This window comes from Vanellus vanellus, assembly GCF_965231255.1.
Source record: "Vanellus vanellus genome assembly, chromosome: 5".
Taxonomy (NCBI): Eukaryota; Metazoa; Chordata; class Aves; order Charadriiformes; family Charadriidae; genus Vanellus; species Vanellus vanellus.
Window position 1 is genome coordinate 3,185,922 of NC_138910.1, and position 25,253 is coordinate 3,211,174.

A 25,253-nucleotide genomic window follows, 5' to 3' on the forward strand; every position below is an offset into this window, starting at 1 on the left:
TTCCGTGAGGGAAGAAGGCAGAGGGAAGATTTGTTTTGTATTTTATGGTAAATCTTTAGATGTAAACCACTTATTTTATATATATGATCCGAACAGAGATTAAGTCACAGCATAGCACATCAGCTGATAGAACCGATAAGGATTGTCGCACAGAGATCCAAAACGGTGCTTGTCTTTACCTTGGGAAGAACAAGAGGACATTCTAGGCCACACTTGCATGTTCCATCAGTCAGCAAGTAAGTCTTCACCTGCTCCAAGCAGGATAATAAAGACCCACTGGGACTGTAAAGGAACAGAAATGATGAATACAAGCTCTTTGATAGATCATGACTTCTATCTACCATTCCAACAGCTCGCACAGAGAGTGTTTAAGATAACGCAGCTGAGATTTCATATTTTGTTTCATCGTACTTCTTGCTTTTAGTCAAGAACTAAATGATACTTATCAAAAATAGCCCAAGAAAACATTTTTAAGGAGGATTTTACCATAGAAAAACAAACACAGCGAGTGCAGAGAGAAGAAAGTAACTGAGATTATTGGTATTTACTATTCATATTACAATTCTGCCTGAAAGCCTTAACAACACCGAGATTATTTTTCTCCCTCCTCTCTCCTATAAAGTGTAACACACAGGCAGAGCGCGGTCCCCACGGACCTCCTCCCCCTCCGTCACATCACTCAGCTCCATGCAGGCACGACAGTCATCTGTACTTTTTAGGACTGGGATCTAATTTAAAACGAAAAAAACACCCTCAAAAGGGGGCACAGTAACAAAACTGTTGCAGCTGGGGCTCTTGGTTGCATAAACAATTTGGTTTCATTCAGCTAAAATTTCAACCCTCTCAGTGAAAGTGAGAAATATTACACCACGAAGCCGGTCCAGGGAGTTTCTGATAAACTGCACACGGATTTCTCTAACTCCCACCAGAAAATCATTATCTCCACATCCAAAAATAGGACACTGGAAATTCTGTTACGGCAAAATCACTAATTCATAAGACGAAAAAAGTTCTCGTGTCGCAAGCCTCCACGTTCCAGATTGCTCTTTAGTACTTAGCCAGCTAAACTGTTTATCAGGGAAAGAATACAATAATTCATGAGGACTGGCTAAAAAAATGGTTCTTAGTGGCAGCTGTAAATAGCCCTTAGTTTAATAAAAAAAACTCAAGTGGAATATTTAACAAAAACAACTTAAGCGGCATAGTTCGGATCATGAAAACAGCCAAGAGTCAAAATTCCAAACTATGATAAATTTTTGCAGTTAAAACCCAATATATAAACACCTAATTCTGCACAAGAACTAAGTCACATACAAAGCAACACCATCAAGTGACACTTAGTTTTGCTGACAGTTTCAGTAAGTAATTTATTTGCCAGACTTGCCCTGGAATAGTTCTTTTAGAGAGCACTGCCCATCTCAAATATGCGTAACAGTGACAGTTCTGAGGGTAAAACAAGATCAAAGAGCAGTCTAAAAATAACGGTACAGGTATGCGGTGATAGATAGGTCAGAAAGTCAAACTTCCCCTGTCTTCAACTGAAATACTTGTGGAGCAGGGGGAAATTTTATTTTTATTTACTTTAATTTCATCTACAGACTGGTTAAGCCACGATGCTACTACCATTATCACGTTTTAGCTGAGTGAGCATCACTTATTCTCTGCTTGGGCTCCGCATCTCCAGCGCTGGCCCAACGCTTTGGACTTTCCCAACCTGTCCGACTACAGACGCAGGAGCGACCGCTCCCCCCTGGCAAGGTCCACGCTTGAAGACGTAACAGCTTCCCACGGCAGAAGCTCAGATTGACATTCGCTCTACGCTATCCCATCCGCGCTTTCTGTAACGCTTAAAAACTTGCGTTAAAAGGTGTCCCTGGGAAAATGCTCTGGAGTCAGGATGCCTTTTTATTTGCATCGGTGAAAAAGGCATACTGAGCAGCGAGAATAAAGCTACACCACCGCCGTTCTTTTTTTTTTTTTTCCTGTTTCTAGAATAAGCCTTCCTTGGCATGCAGTTTGCCTGGACACGCATATCCAGTTCAGGCACTGGGAGATCCTGGAGCCTGGAAACAGCAGACCTGCAGGGCACATTCGCACTGCACCGATGATGGGTGGGCGTAAAGGAAGGTCCGGATACTCACGCTGACCAGGAGTGCACACGTCAGTCCACTGAATCTGTGGCATGTGGGATTCAGCATCCCAACTGCATGTTTATGCATGGTTATTTGTCCACAAGAAACAATAAAATTTAAAGAGGGCCGATTTTCCCGTTCCTGCCTTGTTCCTGGGCAGATCAATGTAACTGCAAAGTGTCTTTTGCGTGTACGCATTTTCTCATCCTTCTATACTGCAAAGGATAATCAGCAGCTTCCTTTGTAAGAAACTACCAGCGTTTTTTTTTTTTTTTCCCCTCACTGAGGTCATCCAGAGGTTTTCAGACCCCAAAGAAACGAAAGTGAACAAATTATAAAACATATTAGGATCTGTTCTGAGGGTTCTGAAATCCTTTCCTATTATTAAAGAGTTTTCTCAGTTTATTCCGCTGACAACTAGGCTGAACGAGAGATCCAGGTCCTACTTTAATGCTGTAGTACTGTTTTACTAAGAAAAACACTGAGATTCAACTCAGTGCTTCTACCAGGTAATAAAAACTAGTTAATTAATGGATTTAATCCAAAGCAACTGTTGACAGTTGATAGAAAAGTGTGCATGTTTTGTAAGGAAGCACAAATAGAATGAGTCCTTATCCAGCTGGGATCATCTATTCTAGTTAAATCATGTCAGATCTTAATATATACACTAATTTTCCTTTGGATATTTTTTAAGTCAATATTGTTTGACCTTTCATTCTCCCAATAAATGCCGTGCGTATTTTCAAGGTGGTTGTTCCTTCAGAAACACACTGCAGCACTACAGCCGGTTCCCCAGAGAGGCTGTGGAAAGTCAGTCCTCAAAGATGCTGCTGGTGAAACCAAGGGCTGACCCGCCCGAGTGCTGCGGATGCTCCACATCAAGGAGGTTGGACGATGTGACTTCCAGCCTTTCCAACCAACGTGTCCTCCCCTGTGCCTTTCACCAAATAAGAATGTAAGAGCCGTAGAGCTTACCAAGTGCGCTGTCTACCCTCCCTTTTCATCGGAATGGCTTAGAGAAGGCATCCAGAAGATTAACCACTGGATTAAAGGGGAAAAAAATATACATGGGGAAAACTTGGGAAGAGGACAGAAATGATCTAAGCCTCCCCAAGCGAAAAAGACAACTGGTAAACTTGATTAACAGGGTCAACTAGAATAAAAACAGTGTTTTGCTTAAGGCAATTCCAAACACAAATATTAAGAAAGTCCCCGTGAACAAAGAGAACACATATAAAAAGAAGATAGAAAAGAGAATAACTGTCAGCATTATACCAACATGGACTAGTTTATAAACATGTAAGACATATGCTTGAGGAGGCAGCGCAAGCTTCACGGTCTGCTTCTTATGGCTGTAGAAAATGAAGTTCAAAAGCAGGTAGGATCATCAGGTATATAAAAATACCAAAGTGTTGTATGTCCCAATGCCTGGACACAGAGATTATAGGAAAAAAAAACAAAAACAAACCAACCCACAACTTTTTCTTTCTCATTGATTTTTAACTAAGGCAGAGGCCCAGTAAATTATAGCTGTAATGAGAAATATAAGGGGAAGGCGATTTATCTTTGACATGCGTATCACTGACATGGATTTTGTGTGATTCTGCTAATTGAGAATATAAACAAGAAATCCTGGAATGCATTTGATCTTTTATGGTAGTTCAGTGTAAAATTGGAGTATGCTTTGACTCATTAAAGAATTTTGTTTTGGTAATACATAAAATGTTGTGAAGAAGTGGTCATTTTAATCACAGAATAGTGGAATAAGATTAAGCAAATAACAGACTGATAATCATTTAGACATCTGTGATGTAAGCCTGATGCACCCATATTTTGTTAAAGCTAACTTTGATCTTTTTTCCAGTAACATTTAATTTGCAGTCTGTTTGTCTGAACACATTCATTTAATAGCGATTTCAATGCATTTCTTTGTGACTGTTCCAGGGTGAAGCCAAAAAAATCCAATAAGCTAACAAAATAAACAAATAAAATACCTACAACTTTGGATTTAGGCTTGAGTTCCTGTTATTTCTACATGAGAAACGTGGAGAATACACAGAAGTAAATCTTGCCAGAGAACATCAGCGATACTGAACACAGAACTTTCACAGGGCGTATAAAAACTGGTATTTTCTGCAGCCACCAAGTACACCAATTAAATTTCCTTTCAAAAGAGAGTAAGTAAAACACAGAAGTATAATGGAGATCTGACCCAGAAAAGACTTTGGGAAGAAGGCCTTCAGAGCGTCAGGATAGAGCGGCACGGCACTACATGAACTGAGCTGAAGGTTTGGTGCTGACAGAAGAAGGAAATCCCCTCTACCTTACCTGCCACCAACTGCCTGCATGCCACATCACTGCTTTGAACTCGACTAACAAAGGCTCTTACAAAAAGCCCGTGCTGGTGCAAGGAAAAGGCACTGCCCATGTATCTGGGAGCAGGCAAAAGACAGCAGAGATTTCTCATCATCTGAGGTGCGGCATATAACTAAACCTCTGGTTACTTTCATTGTAAAAGGTTTGAATAATAAAGATATTAAGTAAGGTTAAATCTGCTAAAGCTCAGCTTTAAAATCCGTATGACAATAGTAAGTAATAAAGAACTATTCATGCCTAAAGCAAAATGTATAGTAAGGATTATCAAATTTTCAAGACCAAGCAATATTAGATTTGAGACTACGTTAAGGGCATGCAAATGGCACGACTGACAGACGCGGACTCCGCTAACATCAGCGGAAAAAGTGATCTCGCGCTTCCAAAAGAACAAGTCCTTGAAGTTTCTGAGTACAAAAGATGAACTGAGTCACTACTTTACAACGTGTTCTGGCAAAACCACAACGAAAACAAAGTGAGTTTTGTTAATAACTTTACCTGATATAGAGCACTCCACTTTGGTCCACCCGTCGCTGCCAACCAACGGGAACTTGCACTGCTGGTGGCCCTCCATCCGTGTCCCCTCCGTCACACTCCTTTCCACCATTCATTTTTCTGTTTCTGTTTATGAGTCTTCAAAGATATCAACAGTAAGATGATATCCTTTTACTACATGTCATCATGGCCTCCCAAAGAAGGCCTTTCAGTACACCTTTCCCCAAACTGTACAAAGTGCATTGGGAGGCTCCAGCTCAGTTTGAAACCAAGTCCTTAAAAGTGGCCATTTTTGTTAATGAGTCAGTTTCCCATTATAATCCACATTAAATATGCAATGTTTAACTCCTTATATATTCATAAGGATGAACTATATAGATAAAAATTAGTGCTTCCAACTTGGGAAAATCATCATTCACCAATCCTTTGTTACCTGTCAGAAAGGAGAATGGGGAAAAGGAGAATTTCTAGTTCAACAGCATGGCTCCAAGCTTGATGACTGTCTAAGATAACTTGTATTTTGTGAAAGCTCGTCTCATTTTTATAAATATGAGTCAGATCTAATACCTCCAGGTATTATACCCTTTATATGCCACATTCTTTTTGTTTTCTTTTTATCTTCTGTTCATTATCCAAGTTGTCTTCTTGAGTTTCTTTCATGACTCCCTGGCTCCCATAAAACAGCCTGAAAAATACAGAGATAGAAAACACATGAGCCGTTTTCTGAAGTCTTTCAGCGCAGTTCAGTAACTCATGAAGATGCGTACAGCTGCATCCGTTTAAAGAGCTTAGCATCAAAATTTTAAATGTCAATGAAACCGTGAAAATAAGGCTTAGGGTAAATATAAACCTGCTAGCATATTCTATTTATATGTGCATGCAATGGAGCTACATGTTAAAGCTGAGAGAGTACAACTGTTATTAAATAGTTAATGTACAGTTTGGGTGAATTAAGGGATGTATCTTTTAACTGAATAGTTTCACATATGCTTCTATTCAGAATTATCAACAGATGACTAGCTCAATTAATGTCCTTTAAAAACTGTTTATAAAACTGAATGAATTTAATGTGAAGGAAGCGGCTTCTAAGGTTGATAATATCCATAAAAATGGAAAACCCCTGCATTTAGGCTAAATTAAAATAATCATTTCTTACAAAAAAATTTGTATAATAAAAAGGGAAAAGCTAGCATCAATGCACTGATCTCAGAATACCTATGAAAAGCTTTGAATATCATAATTTCCCCCTCTATGATTATACTGTATGAGCAAATCTTCACGAGAGAAGTTCAGAATGATGCGGACCGTGTTATTACCCCAAAATAGTTTTTCAAGCTGGCCAGGTGAGACTTAACTCTTTAGATTGGACGTTTTATTAAGGTGAGACAAACATGAATACATGCTTCAAATAGTAGGTAGATGAGAAAAAAGCCAACCACCCTAGAACTCAAATGTAAGACGGCACTGATGACTGTTGCAGGCACGATGCTAGCAGGTTTTATTTGGAATCGCGTGTCAATTCTGCCTTATTCCTAACACTAATGTTATGCTAATATTTTCACACATAGTAAACGTTACCGTAGTCCTGATTGATTTTAATAAGAAAAGGTTTTTTGAGACAGAAAGGGAACATAAAGTCTTAGGATCCTACAACATTTCTGCAACAACAGTACCAGCACCACGTTAACGTCTAAATTTAACAGTAACAACAGCTCCTTCCTTCAAGACCGCTAAAGGAAGACTATAGAGGCATAAATACAGTCCTTGAAAATATTCCCTTAGGTACACTTATGCAGTATGTTCTCTTTAGATGTATTGCTTCTAAATGTAAAGTTCAAAATGCTACATAAAGGAAAAAAATAGCCGTGGTATTAACAAGAAAGATGTGGACGAGAAAAGTGCCGGCTGGACCTACCTCCTTGACTAAGGTGCGGAAATAAAAAGAATAAAGAGTGCGATTTTCAGAAGAGTGTGTGATTTTCAGAATAAGGAGGGCGATTTTCCGTGGGACAAAGCCTTCTAGAATAGCCTGGCACTGTTTTGCAGGGATGTGCTTCAACCCCTCTATACTCTGGAGCACTCCAGTAGGATGCCGGCCGGCCAAAACTGGGCAAGGGGTGAGGAGACTACGATGAGATGCCGCTCGCCGTCAGAGGAGAGGTGAGCGAGTAGCAGCGAGCCCAGGTTAGAGGGAAGGTCACATCAAACACCTTGCCATCTCTCGTGTGAAAACAATCTATCCTTAAATCTCTAAATCTGCTACATGGAAATAGGGTTTGGAGAACACTTGGCAACAGTTTGGCACTCTCGAGTCCTCCCAGGTTTTCAGTTTAGAAGTTTTGGTGTTTGATTGGTTTTACCCTGACGGAGAAGATAGCAGATGACGATGTCTCATCAAGGCCACGGCAGAATTCCCCTTCAAGTTTCAGCATTATTGCTGAATGCTGCGTTGGCATTTTTATTACAAGACTAAAATAGGTAAATAATTTCCTTATTAGTTTTAATGAGAATTAACTTTTGGTAACACAGGAGAATCCGAATCAGAAAATACATATTTAAAATACTGGAAGAACAGAGCGCAGAGAAGGTTGCTCATCTCTTAGCCCAGCCTTGCTGTGGCTCATGTTGCTATTTAGGGCAATTGCACTGGATCCATTACGAGAAAATAATAGCCATCAATTTCATTTTAGCACAAGCAGCAAGAGACACTTTGAAGTAACCTTATATATCTACTGGTTCTGCAATGCCCTGCATCAGCTAACGTCCCGTTCCATCACCACCATAATACTTATCATCATCTAATCAGATAAACCATTTTTCTGTACTGCACATAGCTTGAAATAGTACTAAAAGAAGCGAAAGAATTCACTTAACTGCTTCTTCTGTGGAAAATATTTAAATATTTTTACTCAGTACAGTAAAATGGAATAAAGCGGCTGCTTCAATCATATACCTTCAGTCAAAGTTTATTATTTGTATGACTTTTTCTTGAGAGTACTGGAGACTAAAGAACTGCAAACTAACTCAAGAATTTGAGCGATGTAAAAAATAAAAATGAATCAGAGCACCGGTACGATGATCCATTTTCCATTCTACCTCAGGTACAAAACCACTTCAGCCACCACACTCGCTCTGAGCAGAAACCAGTGAACAATGCTATTCACATCATCAAAGTTTGACCTTTTATCTTGTAATTTACTGTGCTCGTATGCCAGTTGGGGTCTGCGAGGACACGCCGACGTGCCTGTGTGCAATGAATTACAGAGAGGAGGGCTAAGGCTCCCTGGAAGCTTCTTAGCACGCGGCTAATCAGCGTGTAACTAGCCATGTAGAAGCACACAGCTAATCAGCACGTAACTAGCCATGTTTTATGTGTATATAGCAAAGATGCTCATGGAAGCGAGATTGTTTTTCACCAAACCCCAGCACAGTTCTGTGCAGATCTCCACAAACTGGAGGCAATAAAATACCCGGCAGGTACTGTAACCATTGCACGTTTCTACTGGGCATGAATGGCAAAAAGTAAGAGGTTGCCATCCACGTTTCGGTACAAAAATCCTTCATTAAACTGAATGTGCAGAGTTGGTATGTGTTATTTTATTTAACCGCGTAACAGCATAGGGAAGTTAAGCGTAGCACAGGTCGCTCCAAGAAGAGTTAAAGCTCTCAAACCCGGTTCAACAACGGACACGCTTTGCATTTTCCCAATAACCGGTTATCAGCCAAACAAAGAACACGGAGCGAGGGAAGACAGGAGAGAAAGAGAGGAGTGTCACCTAAACCAGGCTGGGCCTGGCTCTTTTTCCGCCCACCGCTGGCACAGGCTGCTTTCAGAATAGACTTTATGCGATGAGGCAGCCTAGACGAGAAGCTGCAAGTTTAAAGGGACGACTGGAGGGGACAGTGGCACCGCTCTATCACATTTGGCAAACTGTTCCAAGATTGAAAAAAGACATTTAAATCCCAGCGGGGACCAGCCTGCCCGTGAATGCTCTGACATACAGAGCATCCATTTGGCTACTCGAAGCTTTATGTTTCTTACCGTCCCAGAATCTTCCGATTCGATTGCAGAAAAATCCCGTCTCTTTTGATGTACCATTTTCCCCTTCTCCCTCAAAGTATTCTATCTGAAGCACTTTGGATTGGGCTAGAAAGTATTTGGATTTTGGACCAAATCCAAAGTATTTTGGACACTGGATTCGATCCAAAGGCCTGATTTTCATCAACCCATGTAATAAATACCTCTTCTCTGTAATCTCGTAACAACTCCAGACAACTCATGTTATCTCACCACGAGTAACACGACTTTCCACATCTAAATCAATTACTTCTTTTTGCCGTGCGCCAAGACATGCCGTTTAGATTTGTTTTGCAGTCCAGTTTCATTACAACATGCTGAAAAACATTTCATTGGAGAACTCTGCAAAACTACCCTGAATTGTTTCTCCCCTTTAGCCCTCTCAAACCCCTCCTTCCCACAGAAAATTTCTCCTTAACTTTCATACGCTGAAAGTATGTTTTCAGTTTTTAGTGCAACTGTCTCACTTTTGGAAACGTTGCATTTTAGGAAGCCTCTTTGCACACTCAGCTGTTAATGTTTACTTTAACAACTTTTTAGTCAAGTGGTGAAATAGAAAGCTTGGTACAAACCGAACAGAAACTTAAATTAGATACTAATAGTCTGGATTGAGATGTATCACATATGATATGAATACCAATATAACATTTCTTTTATTAATAACTGGACATAAAGCCAGCTAAGGCAAATTTTGACTTTCTAATATTGCAAAGATGCTCCATTACTTTTTTTCTTACATGAAGTTATAAACGTGCCTAACAATTCCACGAATCACAGCGGCTGCTCAGGGGTCTGTGATCAATGACTGCCTCTGATGCACAAACCCCAGTGATTACTTACGGAATGACCGGATTTGGGGTACAAAGTTTTGCAAACACTCAGAACGTACACAAAACGCTGCTTATAGATACAAATCGCAACCTCACTTCCCAGGCTGTCCTTTCCATCCCAGAAAAACCTACAAAATACATTCAGAAATAGAAATGCCTTCGAGTCACAGTCTGAGGGTTTCAGAAGTAACAGGAAGTTTTAGCTTCCCAGAAAGCATTGTTTTCAAAACACGCAGAGTTAAAAAGAGTTTTTATTTAGTCATTGCTTGCACGTTATTAATCTGCTTAAGTCTATCAAAGCAATTAGTTAGGATTCTCCTAATTCACCTAATTAGATACAAATGTTGCATCACTTTTGGGGAATGCTTTTCCATTTTGAAAAGAAGCATTCTCTTGACTAATTAGATTGGTATTGAATATTTTATGAAGCCCTATTTTTAGGCGAGTGATTCAACAAACAAATGTGCCTGAAGTATAAAGGAAACCTTTCTTCCTCCAATCTTCTCTCATTGTATTGGTATCCAGGACTACAATACAGCTGTACACATGATATACTCCGGCCTTTGGTTTGAGGAAGGCATCTTCATCTCACTTGTAAATACAGAGTATGAAGAATACATTGCAACTCCCAGAAAACCGATCTGCACTGAATGACTTAATTAAAATGATACATTTTAAATTGCCCTAGTGTCGAATCAGTTTATACTAGTCCAGCTACCTTTGGTATTAAATTATTTTAAAGTGTATAAAGGACAGTTTTATTATGCACTACAACAAGGCTTACGTATTCCTAATTTATACAACTTTCGACGCTGTAGAACATTTTAGGATTGAAAGACCCCAATTTAACCACCCTATAAAATAATAGCTGTTTGGATGAATTCACTCCGAAACAGCGAGAAGTCCAGGCCACCGCACCTATCTCTACAGCCCCAGCCAGGGACCTTTACCAGTAGCCCACTGGACATGCCCCAGCTCAGCCAGCAGTGCTTACCTGCACCTGGACGGACAGAACCCCGTAGTATTCGGTTTCCTACGCTGCCAGACTGCATGATCAAAGCAATCACTTCACACCAACTCTTTAGGAATCTACACTAACAAAACAATAAGGAAAAGATTCTCGCAGAGAAAGCCTGATTTATGTTCACAGGTTCTAGCTGATCATTAAGAGCACACAATAGAATCTCTTCTCGCGGAGCGTTTTGGACCTGCATGCTGTTAACGAAGCAGAAGTCGTAACCTTACATTCGACATCCTTCCTACCAACACTCCTAGTGCAGGTAAAAGTAGAGTTCATTGAGCTGCAACGTATCCTCAATTTAGCGGATTTAACTCAGTCATTACAGTTGTCCAAGGCAATGGCTGAACAGGGAAGGAGGACGATTCTTTTAGCATCCTTTATTTAGTGTACATATAGCACCCAAACCTGAAACCTTCTCAGAGTCTGACTGCCTTTTAACACATCTGTCTAACTCCCAGAGCTGGGAGCAACTCAGGTTTCCTTTTCCAATGAAAGAACGGAGACCGCACAGCCTTTGTGGACACACGCGCACGAATGCGTACACGCAGCATCTCTCAAAGGGTTTTGACAAAAAGCAAAACCGAGCTACACGACAATCAAAAAAGATGGCAGGAGACAGGATTTTCGCTTTAAACCTCAGGTCTGTCTACTCAGTAAGAATTTAATAAATACAACGGTCACCCGATAGAGTCCATAGGAGAACACAGAAGAGTCATAATGCTCTTTCAGGCCTTCCACCACATTAATTTTTTTCTTTACAAGGGAAATAGGTCAAAGCTGCGTGCACAGACCTACTTTACTGTCAAAATAATATAAGCACTCAGATTTTTTATAAAATAAAGACTAATAATCGGTATGCAATTTAAATCAACCAAGTTATTCTGTAGATAAGAATCACGTCACCATTATCAAAACCTTTCTTTCTATTATGAAATAGAATATTACTAACCTATACGTTAATAAGAAGTGAAGAAATGTTATTACATCCACTTTGTGACTTTAGGTGAACTCGTATAAGGAAAAGAGGAACTTGTATAATATACGATGTCCATCTTCAGCAACCTACAAATCTAGGAGAAGCAAACCTGGACTTGGATTTTTTTTTTTATTTTTTTTTTTTAAATGGCCAAAAGCCATTCGTACATTTATTTTTCAATGGTCTTTTTCAAACGGTAGACATAAAGCTAAAACAATCTTCTACAAACTGGGTATTTTTTTTTGTTCTCCGAAACAAGACAGCAAGTAAAGTATTATACAGCAGAGAAGAGCTGCATAGTGACACTCCTAGCTGAGGATTTTAAAGGACTAAGCTTTCTGTAATATAAAGAGAATTTATACTTGAACTCTTTTTTCTGACCAGCTTTTCTACAGATCTTGTTGTTCTTCCTTCATGACGCAGTGATGATACATCATCAGTTCTGCAACTGGGAATGCCGCTTTTCTGGGACTTGCTTTGAATAGGTATTTCTGTCTCCTCCAAAGTTCATCTTGCCATAAGGAAGGCACAATTCTTTAGGTATTTTGATTTTGTGGATGTAATGCTTTTCCAGAATTTAGTATTTTGGAACAAGCATCAGCAGATCTTAATTCTTTGTGGCTTTGGGTATCTTTCATGGTTACAACAGTGAAACGTTTCGGCAGCACCTGTCATTCTGTTAGCTCTGCACGAAACCATCAGGCTCTACGAGAGTTTACCAGGGAAAGTTACCACGACTGCAAAATGTGGAAGAAAAAAAGCAATTTGTGCCTACAAGAGAGAGAGTCCAGACCTTCCAAGACCAGCTGCCACAACCAGAAGAAGATACTAATAGAGAAAAATCTGCTTCGTAGCAGTGGGCTCACTCTTGCTAACATAACGTACAGATTCCTTAGAAAACAACCACTGCAGACAGTCACGTTTGCCCAAAAAAGTGATAAGGAAGTTAAGTGTAACATAAACTTAAAACTCTAATAGCAACACACTGATTATTATGAAATGATATAGCTAAAATTAGGTAAAAAAATATTACAAGTATTTAGAAATAATTTAGAAATATTATTAAATTTATAAAGATTTTAATGTTTCAGACCAAAGTTTTAATTACTTCAAAAGGAGATCCAAGCACATGAATAAACAAATAACAAACTCTTCTTTCAATTCTCACGTTTCGGGTTTCCAAAAACGTGAAATTATTAAATATATTTTTGCAACAAATTTATCATGAAGATTATATTAATTTCAGAAACTTCTGATACAGAATGTTTTTAAGGTCTCTACTGAACAGATGCAGAAAGTAAATAGGTAATAACCATTTGTAAGCGTTCTGTTCTAGTTGACAGCTTTGCTGTATATTATTGACTTACCGGTTACTAGAAAAATGTAAATTTGTGGAAACAAAAAAGTTAAATTTAAAAGAACAGAATATTTCAGTGTAACTATTTCAAAACCTGAACATGAGAACTCAATTAGATTTTAGATACGCAGGTAAAAAAGGAAAAAAATCAGATTGCTGGAAATACGGTGAAAGGCTCCGAGCCGCTGGCATAACAACTACCGCATTAGCCCCAGATCTCCATTAACTGTGCGCTGCTATATCAAAAATTAAGCAATAAATGGTAAAAATGAAAAATCATACTCCCATATCTTAAATGTGGAGGCCTCAATAAACTATATAAACCTCCTTTGTATTAGACTCCTGAAGTTCAGGACACAGCAATATTTAAATCATTTGAATAATTCAGATTCAGTTTCTGTGCAAGAGAATGTCAGAAACATAGTAGGATTGCAAATTAAACCTGTAAATTATACTTTTGTGCCAAAGTAATAAGTCACATGACTATACTATTTTTAGACACAGGGAATTTTTTCTCCAAGAGCAATTTTTTAAATTGTTTACTGAATTATGTATCTCTACTCAGCAATTTCCCTCATGAAAATACTCTTATGATATTAAAAAAATATGATAACATAAAAATCAGCTATTCAGACACCTTAATGCAAACTCTACAGCCTTATTTGGCATAAATGTGATAGTGCTTGAGAGCACTTGAAATCTGGTATGCTACAAACCTGTACAACGTGACAGATGAATCTCCAGCATTAGTAGATTATTATTGTCTTTCAGTGATATACCAATTGAATGTGTAAGTATTTGGAGAATTTGGCCCTGCTGTTTTATTTGAGAGACAGAGCGCTCTCTCTGTTTTCTAAACCAGAACTCACAGTTCAAGGATATTTGGAAAAAAAAAAAAAAAAAAAAAAAAAAGTGGGTGATTTTTAATCCTTTTAAACGCTTTCACTCCATGAAAATTATGACAAATATTTCTTTCTTGATGTACAAGAGGTCCATTAATTGAAAGTTTAATAATTTTTAAATGAATCTTTATGAAGATTTGTATACATGACCTTTCCTTCTATAGCTTCTTTTTCTACTTACACTGGTCTGAGTCAGCTGTGTTATAAACACACCATTCGATTTAAAAATAATCTTCCTCACCCTCATATATTAAAACTTCACATTTGGTTTGTTATTTAAGATATATGAAATCAGTAATGAAAATATAAAGTACATTTTAATATACTAATTAACAGTAGGGCACAGGATTAAAAAAAAAGCAAGCCTGACCTTTTTCCTCATTAAGCATTAGATTGAAGGTGGGTATGTTCATCTTGTTCATTCCAAGCTGAAAAACAAAGAATTAGTTGAAACAGAAGATAAGCAATAGTAAGCAATACAGTCCACGCATGATGTTAAGACTTCAATATTAAATGATTCTTAATTATTTCTTCATATGTATAAACACTTAATCAGAGAGTTTTCTTAGAGTATTATTTCTCCTTTGAAACTCTGACATAAATACCTGTTTCCACTTCTTATTTTGTACACACTTCATTTCCATAAAACATCATGAGCACAGAAAAAATAATCTAATATTGAAGAAAACGCTAATGTGCAAACCTCTTTTAAAAAAAGCTACTCTACTAAAGTTTAATCTGTATTCCAGCAACAAAGATGATAAAGTTCTTGACTCCACGCAGGCCACTAGTTTCAAGTAAGATGTTGTGCTTCGTGAGCGAAAAACCTCTTTCCTGTGTGGCTGTCCCATTCCCTTCACTCAGAGATTTACTGTTAAGAAAGCCAAGGTATTTTTAGCCTACTGAAATGAGCAAAGTACCTAAATGTTAGGCTGTATTTGAAACCGAAACGTTAGTCTGTGTATTTTTGGGTTGAATTTTTATATGACAATTATCAGACGTATTCACACGGACACCTTAATAAGGATAAATTTCATTGTCCAATAAAATGTGAAGACTGCAGTCTGGCTCCTAGAAAATGAAACGTTTGTTTTTATGATAATAAAAAGCATTCCATTCTTTTCTTCAGTACAGGGCTTGTGAAACACTCCTTAGAATTGTTTTTGCCGTCCAAAGATGACATCGTTAGGTTTAATGTAGAGCAAGATGGTACCTGGTAACGATGCTCTGTCCTGCCAGGTAGCCACGGCTTTGCTCACTCGATGCACTATAAAACTCGATTTTACTGCATGTGCAATAGACTGCACATACGCTAGGCTAGACAAAAAGGGTTTGATTCTCTTTAGAAGGAACTAAACAAAAGAGTGAATCACATTCAAGCTTGACAAGTAAAAGCGAATTGCACCAGCTCATCAAAGCAGAGAAAAGAAAAATGAGAGTAAGGACCACAGGCACCCAGAAATTAAAACCATGTGTCCCTTTAAGGATGCAGTAGATCCAAAAGGGTTTAAGAACAAAGCTCCAAAAAAGATGAGAACCTAGGAAACGCACTACTTCATCCCAATCGAAGGGCGATGCATTGTGCCAGATACTAAGGTAAAACTCCAACAATCCTTTATTCTCTGAATAGACTCGAAAATGTCTCTGGAAATGCAGACGGTAGGTACGTAACACAGATATTTAACATGTTCTGGCACCATGCTCCAAAAAGCGAGCTGTTGGAGAAAAGGCAGGCAAAGAACCATTTAGTCAGGTCTTCATCGAAACATATTTAAAGCTCGATCAGAAGAAATTCATTTAGTAATACAAATATACACTGTCACAAAAAAACGCTCCATAAACGAAGCCATTAGAGTCAGGAACAAATGCCATAAACTCTTGGCAGAAAAATCTAAGAAATATGAATTCAAGCTACAGACAGGTACGAGAGTTTCCCACACTCGTTTTGCATGTATTTATTTCTTATGTTACACTTCAGCCTCAATGGAAATCTAAATTCAAGGAAATCCAAAGGCTGCCGAACCTGAATCTCACTGCATTTTAAAGAAGGGTTTTTCAAAGCATTTCAAAGCATTTTAAGAGAAAAGGTCCTTTGGTTCATTTTGTTGTAATGAAAACTGCCATAAGTAAAGACTTTAAATTTCATGTATCTCAAACTGAAGTATATTATCACTAACAGAAAAAAGTTTTCTGGGACATAAAACAAAGCTAATCCCACAATTAAGTTGACAGAATTAGAGAAACTGAGGATCTGAAGAGGGATCTCAGGAGAGCAATCTGCTCAGCCCACTGCCAGTGGTGGAAGGTCAGAATTACCAAGATCGCCTCTGAAAGCTGCAGCTTTAATACATTTTTAAAAATTTCCTATCATACGTTATATGATAGTTATAGGGAAAATATCCCAGTGTTTCATCCATATTTGCAGTCAGATATGAGGTAAACCAAAAAAGTTGGCCCTGCTTTCTCTTTACATCTACCCTAAATTATCCTTTGTGCAAATTAAACTTTTTTTTTTTTTTTTTAAATCTACAGAGCAACTGCAACCATTGCTTTTATAAAAACCTCTTATCTTTTTAAAGCCTTATGCCCATCCTACAGTGTTCTCTTTTTTCCTAGAATAAACAAACCCAATCCTGTTCTTCAGCAGTCTTGCTGTCTAAATCTGTCACTAGCTTGTTGCTCTGCTCTCCTACTTCTGGCTAATACAAATTTTCTTTAAAGGGCAGTGTCCAGCACTGCAGAATACATTCTACCGAAGGTCTCGCTGACAGTGAACGCATAGCGAGGCGTGTGTCAGACACTGGTACTACGCACTGTAAAAATTTTCAGTGATTTGTGATTTTTTTTTCCCCAAGCTTCCCAATCGTCTTCCTCTTACAGAGGGAACATGCAATGGAAACTCAGAAGACGAGCAAACTCAAGCAAAACATGAGTGTAGAAAATAAGAGTCATTTTTAAGAAGTGAAGAGATTCTTATGGAAGGAGAAGCTCAAGAAGAGAAGGTTTAGGGGAGATCCTGCTGCTGTCTTCAACAAGCTGACGTAAGGAGAAGATGGAGCCAGAATCTCCTTTGATGTCCAAGTTAAAGGACAAACAGCAGACACATATGCAACATGGAGTGTTTTGAATAAATATTAGGAAAATTAAGGCTCTGGGGGGATCTTCCAGATGCATAAGAAAGAAGGTGTGGCCCAGGCTCTTTTCAGCAGTGTCCAGTGACAGGACACAGGTAATGGGCACAGATGGAAACACAGGAGGTTCTCTCTGAACATCAGGGAACACTTTCTTTACTGTGAGGGTGACAGAGCACCAGCACAGGTTGCCCAGAGATGTGGCGGAGTCTCCATCAATGGAGATACTAAAAATCTATCTGGGCAACCTGCTCTAGGTGACCCTGCTTGAGCAGGGGGGTGGACAAGATGACCTGCAGAGGGCCCTTCCAACCAGTATCACTCTATGGTTACATGATAATTCTGCCTCGTGACACCCCCAGCTATTGGTTTTGCGAACTTCAAGAGGAAACATTACACAGTGCTTCAGTAATACAAGTGTATACGTCTTTTCATCCAACGTTCTGGAGAAAAGAATCCCTTCACTTATACACTCAACAATTCACTTCTCTCGCAATCCAGGTTTTCTTACAGACACCTGCCTTAGAACCTGTTCACATGGCAGATTCACCAAATTCAATTACAACATGAGAAAGGCATCCTCCCTAGAATGCCATGGAACCTGAAAGCCTGCTTTCAAGAAATTAAAGTACGGAAGCCAGAAAAATATTTCTAAATATAGCCAAAATGTTGGGTTCCATAGGTACAATTTACAAATGCAAAGGAAAAAAAATACCAAAAAGATCCTCTGAATTTTCATAAAATCCTATCAAAGAAGATTGCTATTCTGTTAGCTCTCTCTACTAAAAGGGACAGCTCTAAAAAACAGAGATTCCAAATGAGTTGTGAATATCAAGTATTCTGTGGGAATCCTATACATATCAGTTCAGAGGCGATCAGACAGAATTCTGTATTTTCTCTGAAGAAAGTACTGATAACAATGAAAATGTACCAATGTGTTTAAAGACCTTATTTTGAAGCAACGAATATAGTGCAGATATTGCACTGACTCATTAAGATGCCCAAAGAATCTACTGTAGACTAAAATAATTTCATTTAAAAATAAAAACGTACACATTTCTTCAACTGGGGCACTTCAGATTAGGGATCTCTTCGGTCTTTTCTGGAGGGATTTAAAAAAGCTTTGGAGAAATCTTAAAGCTATGGAATTAGCCTGGTATTTATAGCTCAGTTTCCTAGTGTGTTTCTTTGAGCTTCCTAGGACATTCTTTTTCTCCATCTGCTGGTTGTTGACATGGTATAACTTTGTATTTTCATTATGAAAATGTTTAAGAATAAGAGCATTTCATTTTATGTTTTACTGTAAAGTTGTGGCTTCATCTGAGGGCAAAGCAGCTACACTTTGCTACTACAGTATAATCTAGGTCAAGAATGGTGCTGAATATTTTCTGATCCAGATAACTGGAGTTCTATTGTTTAATTATGTCAAAATATATTACTACCAATTATGACTAATACTCCACATGAATCACACTGTCACAAAATGGTAATTTTATTACCATTAAAATACTGTGCTTCATATGCTGTTTCAATACAATCTGTTAAATCTAGGTCAAGAATGCTTTTTTCTTCTTTGTTCTGTTATCAAAAAGGTCCACGTATGGGTGCACTGTCTATCTGTTACAAAGATATGAATTGCTAAATTGTTTATTTTTCTACTTCAGCACCATTAAATGTCGAAGACGTCTGCTGTTCTTCTGATTAGCTTTTTTAACACTGGCTCAAATCTTTCGTATTATACTACCTGAAATACATTCCGTAACAATCTTTACAACCACAGCATAAAACTATCAAAATAAAATCAGAAGTTCCTCAGCTTAAGAAATGCACCGATTTACTTTTGAATACTCACTTACATTACTCCTCATGGTCTTGCTTCTAGTTACCTTGGGGAACTTTAGGCTTCTTAAAATTCTTGACGCACTTTCAGCTTTGCTTTAGACAGTCTCCTGTTTAGATGTCGATAATGGGCTGTGTCCATCGAGGCTGGCTCCTCGTCTTACTACAGCCCTCATCTGAGGAACTCTTCCACCCCACGTTACATCTGTTGAGACAGTTGCATTATTCAAATTAAAGAAGGAGCCACATGTTTTTACTTCACTTTTCTTGATTGCTTTATAAGCCCTTATCCAATTACTTTGTAGTATAAACTGTAATAATATTTGCTTTTCAAGAAGGGTAGGGTGGCTCTGACTGGAACTGATAAAAAAAAAAAAAAAAAGATACGTTTTACTACATTATGGCGGTTCACTGTCCAGAAGAGTGAGTCTTCTATAAAAACGAGTCTATGGATTTTTATGATGGAACTAATATGCATACAAAAAAAGGTCACATCTTCAGACAACTTGAGTTGTACCGACGCGTGCTAAAAACCTTCCACTACAAGTCTAGGCTGTAAAGAGGTACAACACTGCAAATGGCTTTGGTTATGCAAAAGGTTCCACCAGTATTGCTCATGAGCTATGAAATTAGTCTTTATGCAGGTACCCAGATCCTGGTGAACCCCCGTGTGAAACACAACAGGGGTCACTCCATAACATCTGCCTGTTTTTGAGCCATTTCCTTCAGAATCGCCACCAAAATGTACCTGCAGTCCTCCACTCCCTCAGACTTAGTCAGGCTTTCAAAGTGCCAGTTTCAATTTCTCCGACGCTGAAAGGAGTTAACAGTCTTTGCAGGACTTTAAGTCAATTAATTAGTTCTTTTAGAGGTGAAATGGATTGGAGCTCATTAGGTTTAAGGCATAACCAAAAGAGTTAATGTAGGCCCTTAAAGCTTTGTACCAGAAAGCGCGAGGACTCAGTCAGGGCACAGTTAGGGATTAGAAATACACATTTAACAAATTCAGATTTATTGGGAATGTTACATTTTTTTTTTTTAAAACAGACGCAACATCACCAATCAATGCTTTTTGAATCCTACAGAAAGCCTAATGATTTTGCTCTGATTTACAGATCACATGTTTGGAATCTCTTTTAAAGCCATTTGTCTTGGTACAGGTCTGGGTTCTTGTTAAAACCTTCTCCCCTAAAAGAGAACCTGTTAATACAAAATGTGAATGAAAAATTTCAGATAAGCCAAATAAACAGGATATAAGCACATAAGTCACAAAGTACATCGGCTGCAAATACCAAATACAGTATTTACTATGACTATTAAAACATCTTAGTCAAATTTATAAGTAAAACTTTGTTGCTTTCTTGGTGGTGAGCTGCTGTTTGGCTTTCACTGACTTTATTAGTACCACTAATTTAACTGAGTTATCAGTTGATCAGCACCTTCCCAATTTAAGAGCGAAATTGGGGCACAGTGTTTTGTAAAAATGGGTACCAAAGAGTCTTGGTTGTTGCAGACTGCATTTACCAACCCAGTAGAGACTTCAGCAAATTCAGCAAACAGTTTTTTCCAAATGCAAACTACTTAGAAGAAAAATTATTAACTCGCTAAAGCTCTTCTCCAACCAATATCACTTAGAAAAATATGCCCCTATAAAATATATGTTTAGATTTCCTTAAAGATTGGGGCACTAGACAGCTTCCATGTTTAAGCACTATATGTTCAATGCTTCTGAACATTACAGGGCTCACCCGCTCTTAATAACAAATGTTTTTATGTATCGAGAATGCTAACAAGGTACATCCAATCCATAGATATTATTAAGACGATGAAAATAAAAAGATAAATAATAAAACAACAAAATTAATATTATTGCTATTAGTAAAAAAAAAGCCTCTTCCCCTTAGTTGAAAGCGTTAAACAAAAGTGAACACACTGAGTTTATAACTGCAAGGAGCCATAGGGGTCTAAATACTGAATAAATATGACTGGAAAAATAATACTGCATTTTAGCAGGTGAAGAATTGGGGTATTCAATGCAGAGAGCCGCAGGAAAGGTTACTCATGACAAAACTGGACGTACTGTGAAAGGAGAATGATACCAACCTCATGGAGTTCGAGACACACTGAACCTTCTCCTGTGCAGCATCCACAGGACTCTCAAGGTCGGGCTCTAAGAAGAGACCTTAACTACTCGCTTCAGCTTATCAAGAAACTGAACGCCAATGTTTTCTAAATAACTCCAGAAATACTAAATCTTAAAATCTAACCTATAAATGGCACAATTCGAACATAAGAATTTCTTCTTCAACTACAGAAATGACAGACATTTTTAACTTGTTTCCGCTGTATATAAGCTGCATGAAATATTTCAAAGAATGAACGTTCTTACGTAGGTTATTCACAAAATCACAGATAAATAAGAATCCATGGCTTCATAACATAGCTTATCTTCACAGTAACAAAACAAATAGAAAGAGGGTATAACCTACCATTAAAGAATTTGCATACGAATATATTTGAGATCGTAATTTCACTATGGATATTACATTCTTCAGATAAAATTATTTATTAATGTTTAAACACACTGAAAGGTATCGATAAGAGACATTTTTATGAAGAACTTCCCTTGAGCGTATAATGCTAATCACAGCAAACACTGTAAAACTAATTTACTGGAAACAATTTCAATAGATGGATGAAATAGCCCAAGAATGAAACCTAAGTCAGACTCGGGCTTAAAATAACTGGGTCACATGGACAGTGCTCAGGACTGAAGTAGCATCAGTAAAAGAAGCTTCTAATAAAGGCCTCGAGAAATCTACAGAAAAGCGTTATTAAAATGAATTCAGATAAATAACCTGATTTTAAACTTATAAACGTCTAAATAAAATAGTAACAATAACTTAATGATAAAAATTGTCCATCCTGAGCATACGGAAATGGAAATGTGTAAGCAAAGACGCGACTAAAGTTTCTGCTAAAAACATAGACATTACTTTAATTAAGCATGTGCTGTTTACAAACTTATTAGCATCAAAATACTAGCAGCATAGACACAGATGACCAGTTACAGAGTAGAGTTTTATAAATACTAAGCATAGACTAGTGGTGATAATCAAAAGGCTCCTATATAGGGAGCCAACCGAGTTTCTGTGGCTAATTCAACTGGCTCTGCATTGCTTTTCCCCTCCTGAAAGTCTTATGCTCATTCATTCTCCTTTTAACCAGCCTTCCCAGCTTGCTTTGCCCGGTAGGAACTACCAGATTTTGTCACAAAGGATTAAAAAATAAGCATTTGTAAAAAATCTGCAAAGGATTTTTTTTTTCCTTTCAATTAAAAAAATGGACACTTGACATTGGAAAAAAAACCACTTACACTTCTGAAGTCTGCTGTTTAATATAAGGTGATTGTCACAGACTGCCCTAGCTGTTATTAAACAGCACTGCACCACTCATGAAAAGACCAGTTTATTTTTATCATTCAGAGATAAGTACAGGACTTACGCAGTGACTACAATATGTTTATTTTGCGATTGCATACATATCCATAACAATAAACTTCCCAATGAGTTCTCACCAAGTTGCAGGAATCTAATGGTGAATGTATTTCTGGGGAAGAGACATCTGTTTGTTCGGTGCATGTGCTGTCTCGTTTGCTTTGTGAGCTTTCTATTTACATAACAAGTCTGCGCTAACAGATTAAAAAAATCCTGTCCCCATCTAATCTCTTAAGATACATACAATATTCTTACAACTATGGTATTTGATGTATCTAAAATTAAAGACACTCTACTTTTCATAAGAAAAAATGAAAAATACCAAAAAAATGATCTTCCAGTAACGGAAACAAACTCATTAACTTTGCAATTGTGCGCTGTCACAAAAGACTAGTGAAAGGGCAGTCAGCCAGTTCTCTTTTTTCTTCAGGTAGGTTTTAAATTTCTTTATTCTAAACCAATCAACTTGATTATTGGCTTGTTTCTCAGGTTAGTCTTCCCATTTACCCTGTAGCATAACTGCAAAACGCTCCTCTGAAAGAGTATATTCCAAATCAGAGCCATGGGCTCCATGCTAGAAGAAACTGGCAAAACCTCAGAGACCTCTTTACAAGCAGCCGGTCTGATTCTGTCAGATTTTCTTTTCAATAATAGCTATCTTTATTTTGTTAAGTGGAAAAGTCACAGAAAATGTTATTTAGTAACTGCGTCATCCTCCATAATACTAAAACCAAAGACAGTATCATTACTTTCTAGTGGTGGCACTACATTACCACCAGATAAACAACACTGCCTGTAACACCGGCCTACTGAAATCCCACCGTTATCTTCTGACACATCAAGGAAAACAGAAGAAACAATTTTAAGATTTGAAATCACTGTGTTTCCTACCCATATATACATGTCACAGGACGAGAAAGAGTGGCAAAGAGAGAATTCACTTACCTCAAATCAGGAAGACTGATGGAGGTAATCCACCAGGTTTAGGTGGGTCTCTGAACTTTTGGAAAGAATTAGAGAAGTGCTGTTTCTTCAAGTCCTTATGTTTCTTTGCTCGTTTTGTTGTGATAAAGCCTCTTCTTCCTGCAATAAATACACGTTGTACTAAAACAAGACTTGCAGAAAGACAAGCGATCAATACCTGCACTTCATGTAGACGGCACGGCTTCCCTAACAGACTGCTTCACTACACAAAAACCATGGGCACACTCACAAAAGCAAACATTAAACGAAACCGGTGAGTTTACCTAGGCGCTCTCGGTAGTCGGTGAAGAAAGGTAGAGTCCAAAGTGTGATTTAAAATAAGTTAACCTAATCTGATCCTAAATACAGCTGTATTCTGAACTGCCCTCTAGAAGGATCTCTCTTTCTTCGTTGGCCCTGAACGCACAATCTGAAGAAGACCCCACTGTCCAAGGGTAGGGTCCAACTTTGGCCATAGGCTCTGCTGCTTTACACTTCCACACAATTTGTGGCTATGGAAGTAGAGCCTACACAGCTGGAGAACGGATAAAAGGACTTTTAAAGGAGATATTCTCGAAAAGATCTACCGTAAAAAATCAGAAAACTAAAATTGTAAAAAAAGATGCCTGGTTTTGCTTATTTACATACACACCTCTCTCTCTCTATATATACACACACTCACAAACATACACATATATATAAATTAACATTAAACCCCCGAAGTAGCTTAAATATCACTGAAAGTAGATTTTAGCCTTGTAGGCATTTTCCCCTAAAACGCCTTGTAGATTTTTCCCCTAAAACAAACACAGCTACTAACAGCTAATTCTGGGACTTGAACATGCGATGGAGAATCATGAACGCAGCCTAACCAGAGCCTTGTATTTAATTTTATTCTTGTAACCAGCATAAACAGTCGGCGAGAACATCTTTGCATGATTACGCTTGGACTAATACAGGGATTACGCTTGGACTAACTACAGGGATCACAAGACTTTCAGGTTTCCCCAATGTAGACCTGGAACCTCAATCAATCCAGAAGACCTGGTTTAAATCAGGGCTCTCTCAGCTCCTCAGCAGAAAGCTATGGGGACACCAGACCAGATTTTTTTCCTTACTTCTTCATCTTCCTGGGACCCTTCTCAAGAAGAAAATCCCCTATGTGTAGCCCCTTGCTCATGTTGGAGGGCAGAACTCAACCCTCTGCTAAAAGGTTCCTCCTGCTCCAGGCCGGGCGCTGCAGTTGGGCGCTGCTCCCTCTCCTCCGCAGAGGCTAACGCTGGTCCAGTGAATCAGATAAGGGAGCCGATTTGTGTATTTCTGATGGATTAGCCTTAACCTAGATCGGTTCCCTAATCTCCGTGGCTGGAGGAATGCTTGTGCTGGACTAGACGCTTAGGAAGGCATGGCACGTGTACAGGAATGAACAACCCCAAGTGGAAAGAGCAGCAGCGAATTTGGCTCATGCCAGTTCATAAGTGCTTGGGGAAATTAGAGATGTTTGCTCACTCATTTTATTTTAGACTACTGCAGTATTGAAAATATCTTCTCATCTCCTGTTGTCATAGAAGAACCTCAGTATATTTCACTGTTTAAATAAAAGTAATATTTAGCTGTCTACATATTCAAAATGTATGGTCCTAATTCTAAATTTTAACT

At 38.3% G+C, this 25,253-nt stretch overlaps 1 protein-coding gene across 1 annotated transcript in view; it reads right to left on the minus strand.

Annotated features, from left to right (window-relative positions):
- MBD5 (methyl-CpG binding domain protein 5) overlaps window positions 1-25,253 on the minus strand; it is a 93,249-nt gene that overhangs the window by 41,411 nt on the left and 26,585 nt on the right. The window contains exons 2-7 of the mRNA XM_082484627.1: window positions 23,577-23,714; window positions 19,152-19,339; window positions 14,535-14,592; window positions 5,568-5,685; window positions 5,004-5,138; window positions 180-282 (exon numbers count right to left, since the gene is read on the minus strand). Of these exons, the coding sequence (XP_082340753.1) occupies window positions 180-282; window positions 5,004-5,116 (216 nt within the window). The 5' untranslated portion in view covers window positions 5,117-5,138; window positions 5,568-5,685; window positions 14,535-14,592; window positions 19,152-19,339; window positions 23,577-23,714. The remainder of the gene's footprint in view (window positions 1-179; window positions 283-5,003; window positions 5,139-5,567; window positions 5,686-14,534; window positions 14,593-19,151; window positions 19,340-23,576; window positions 23,715-25,253) is intronic.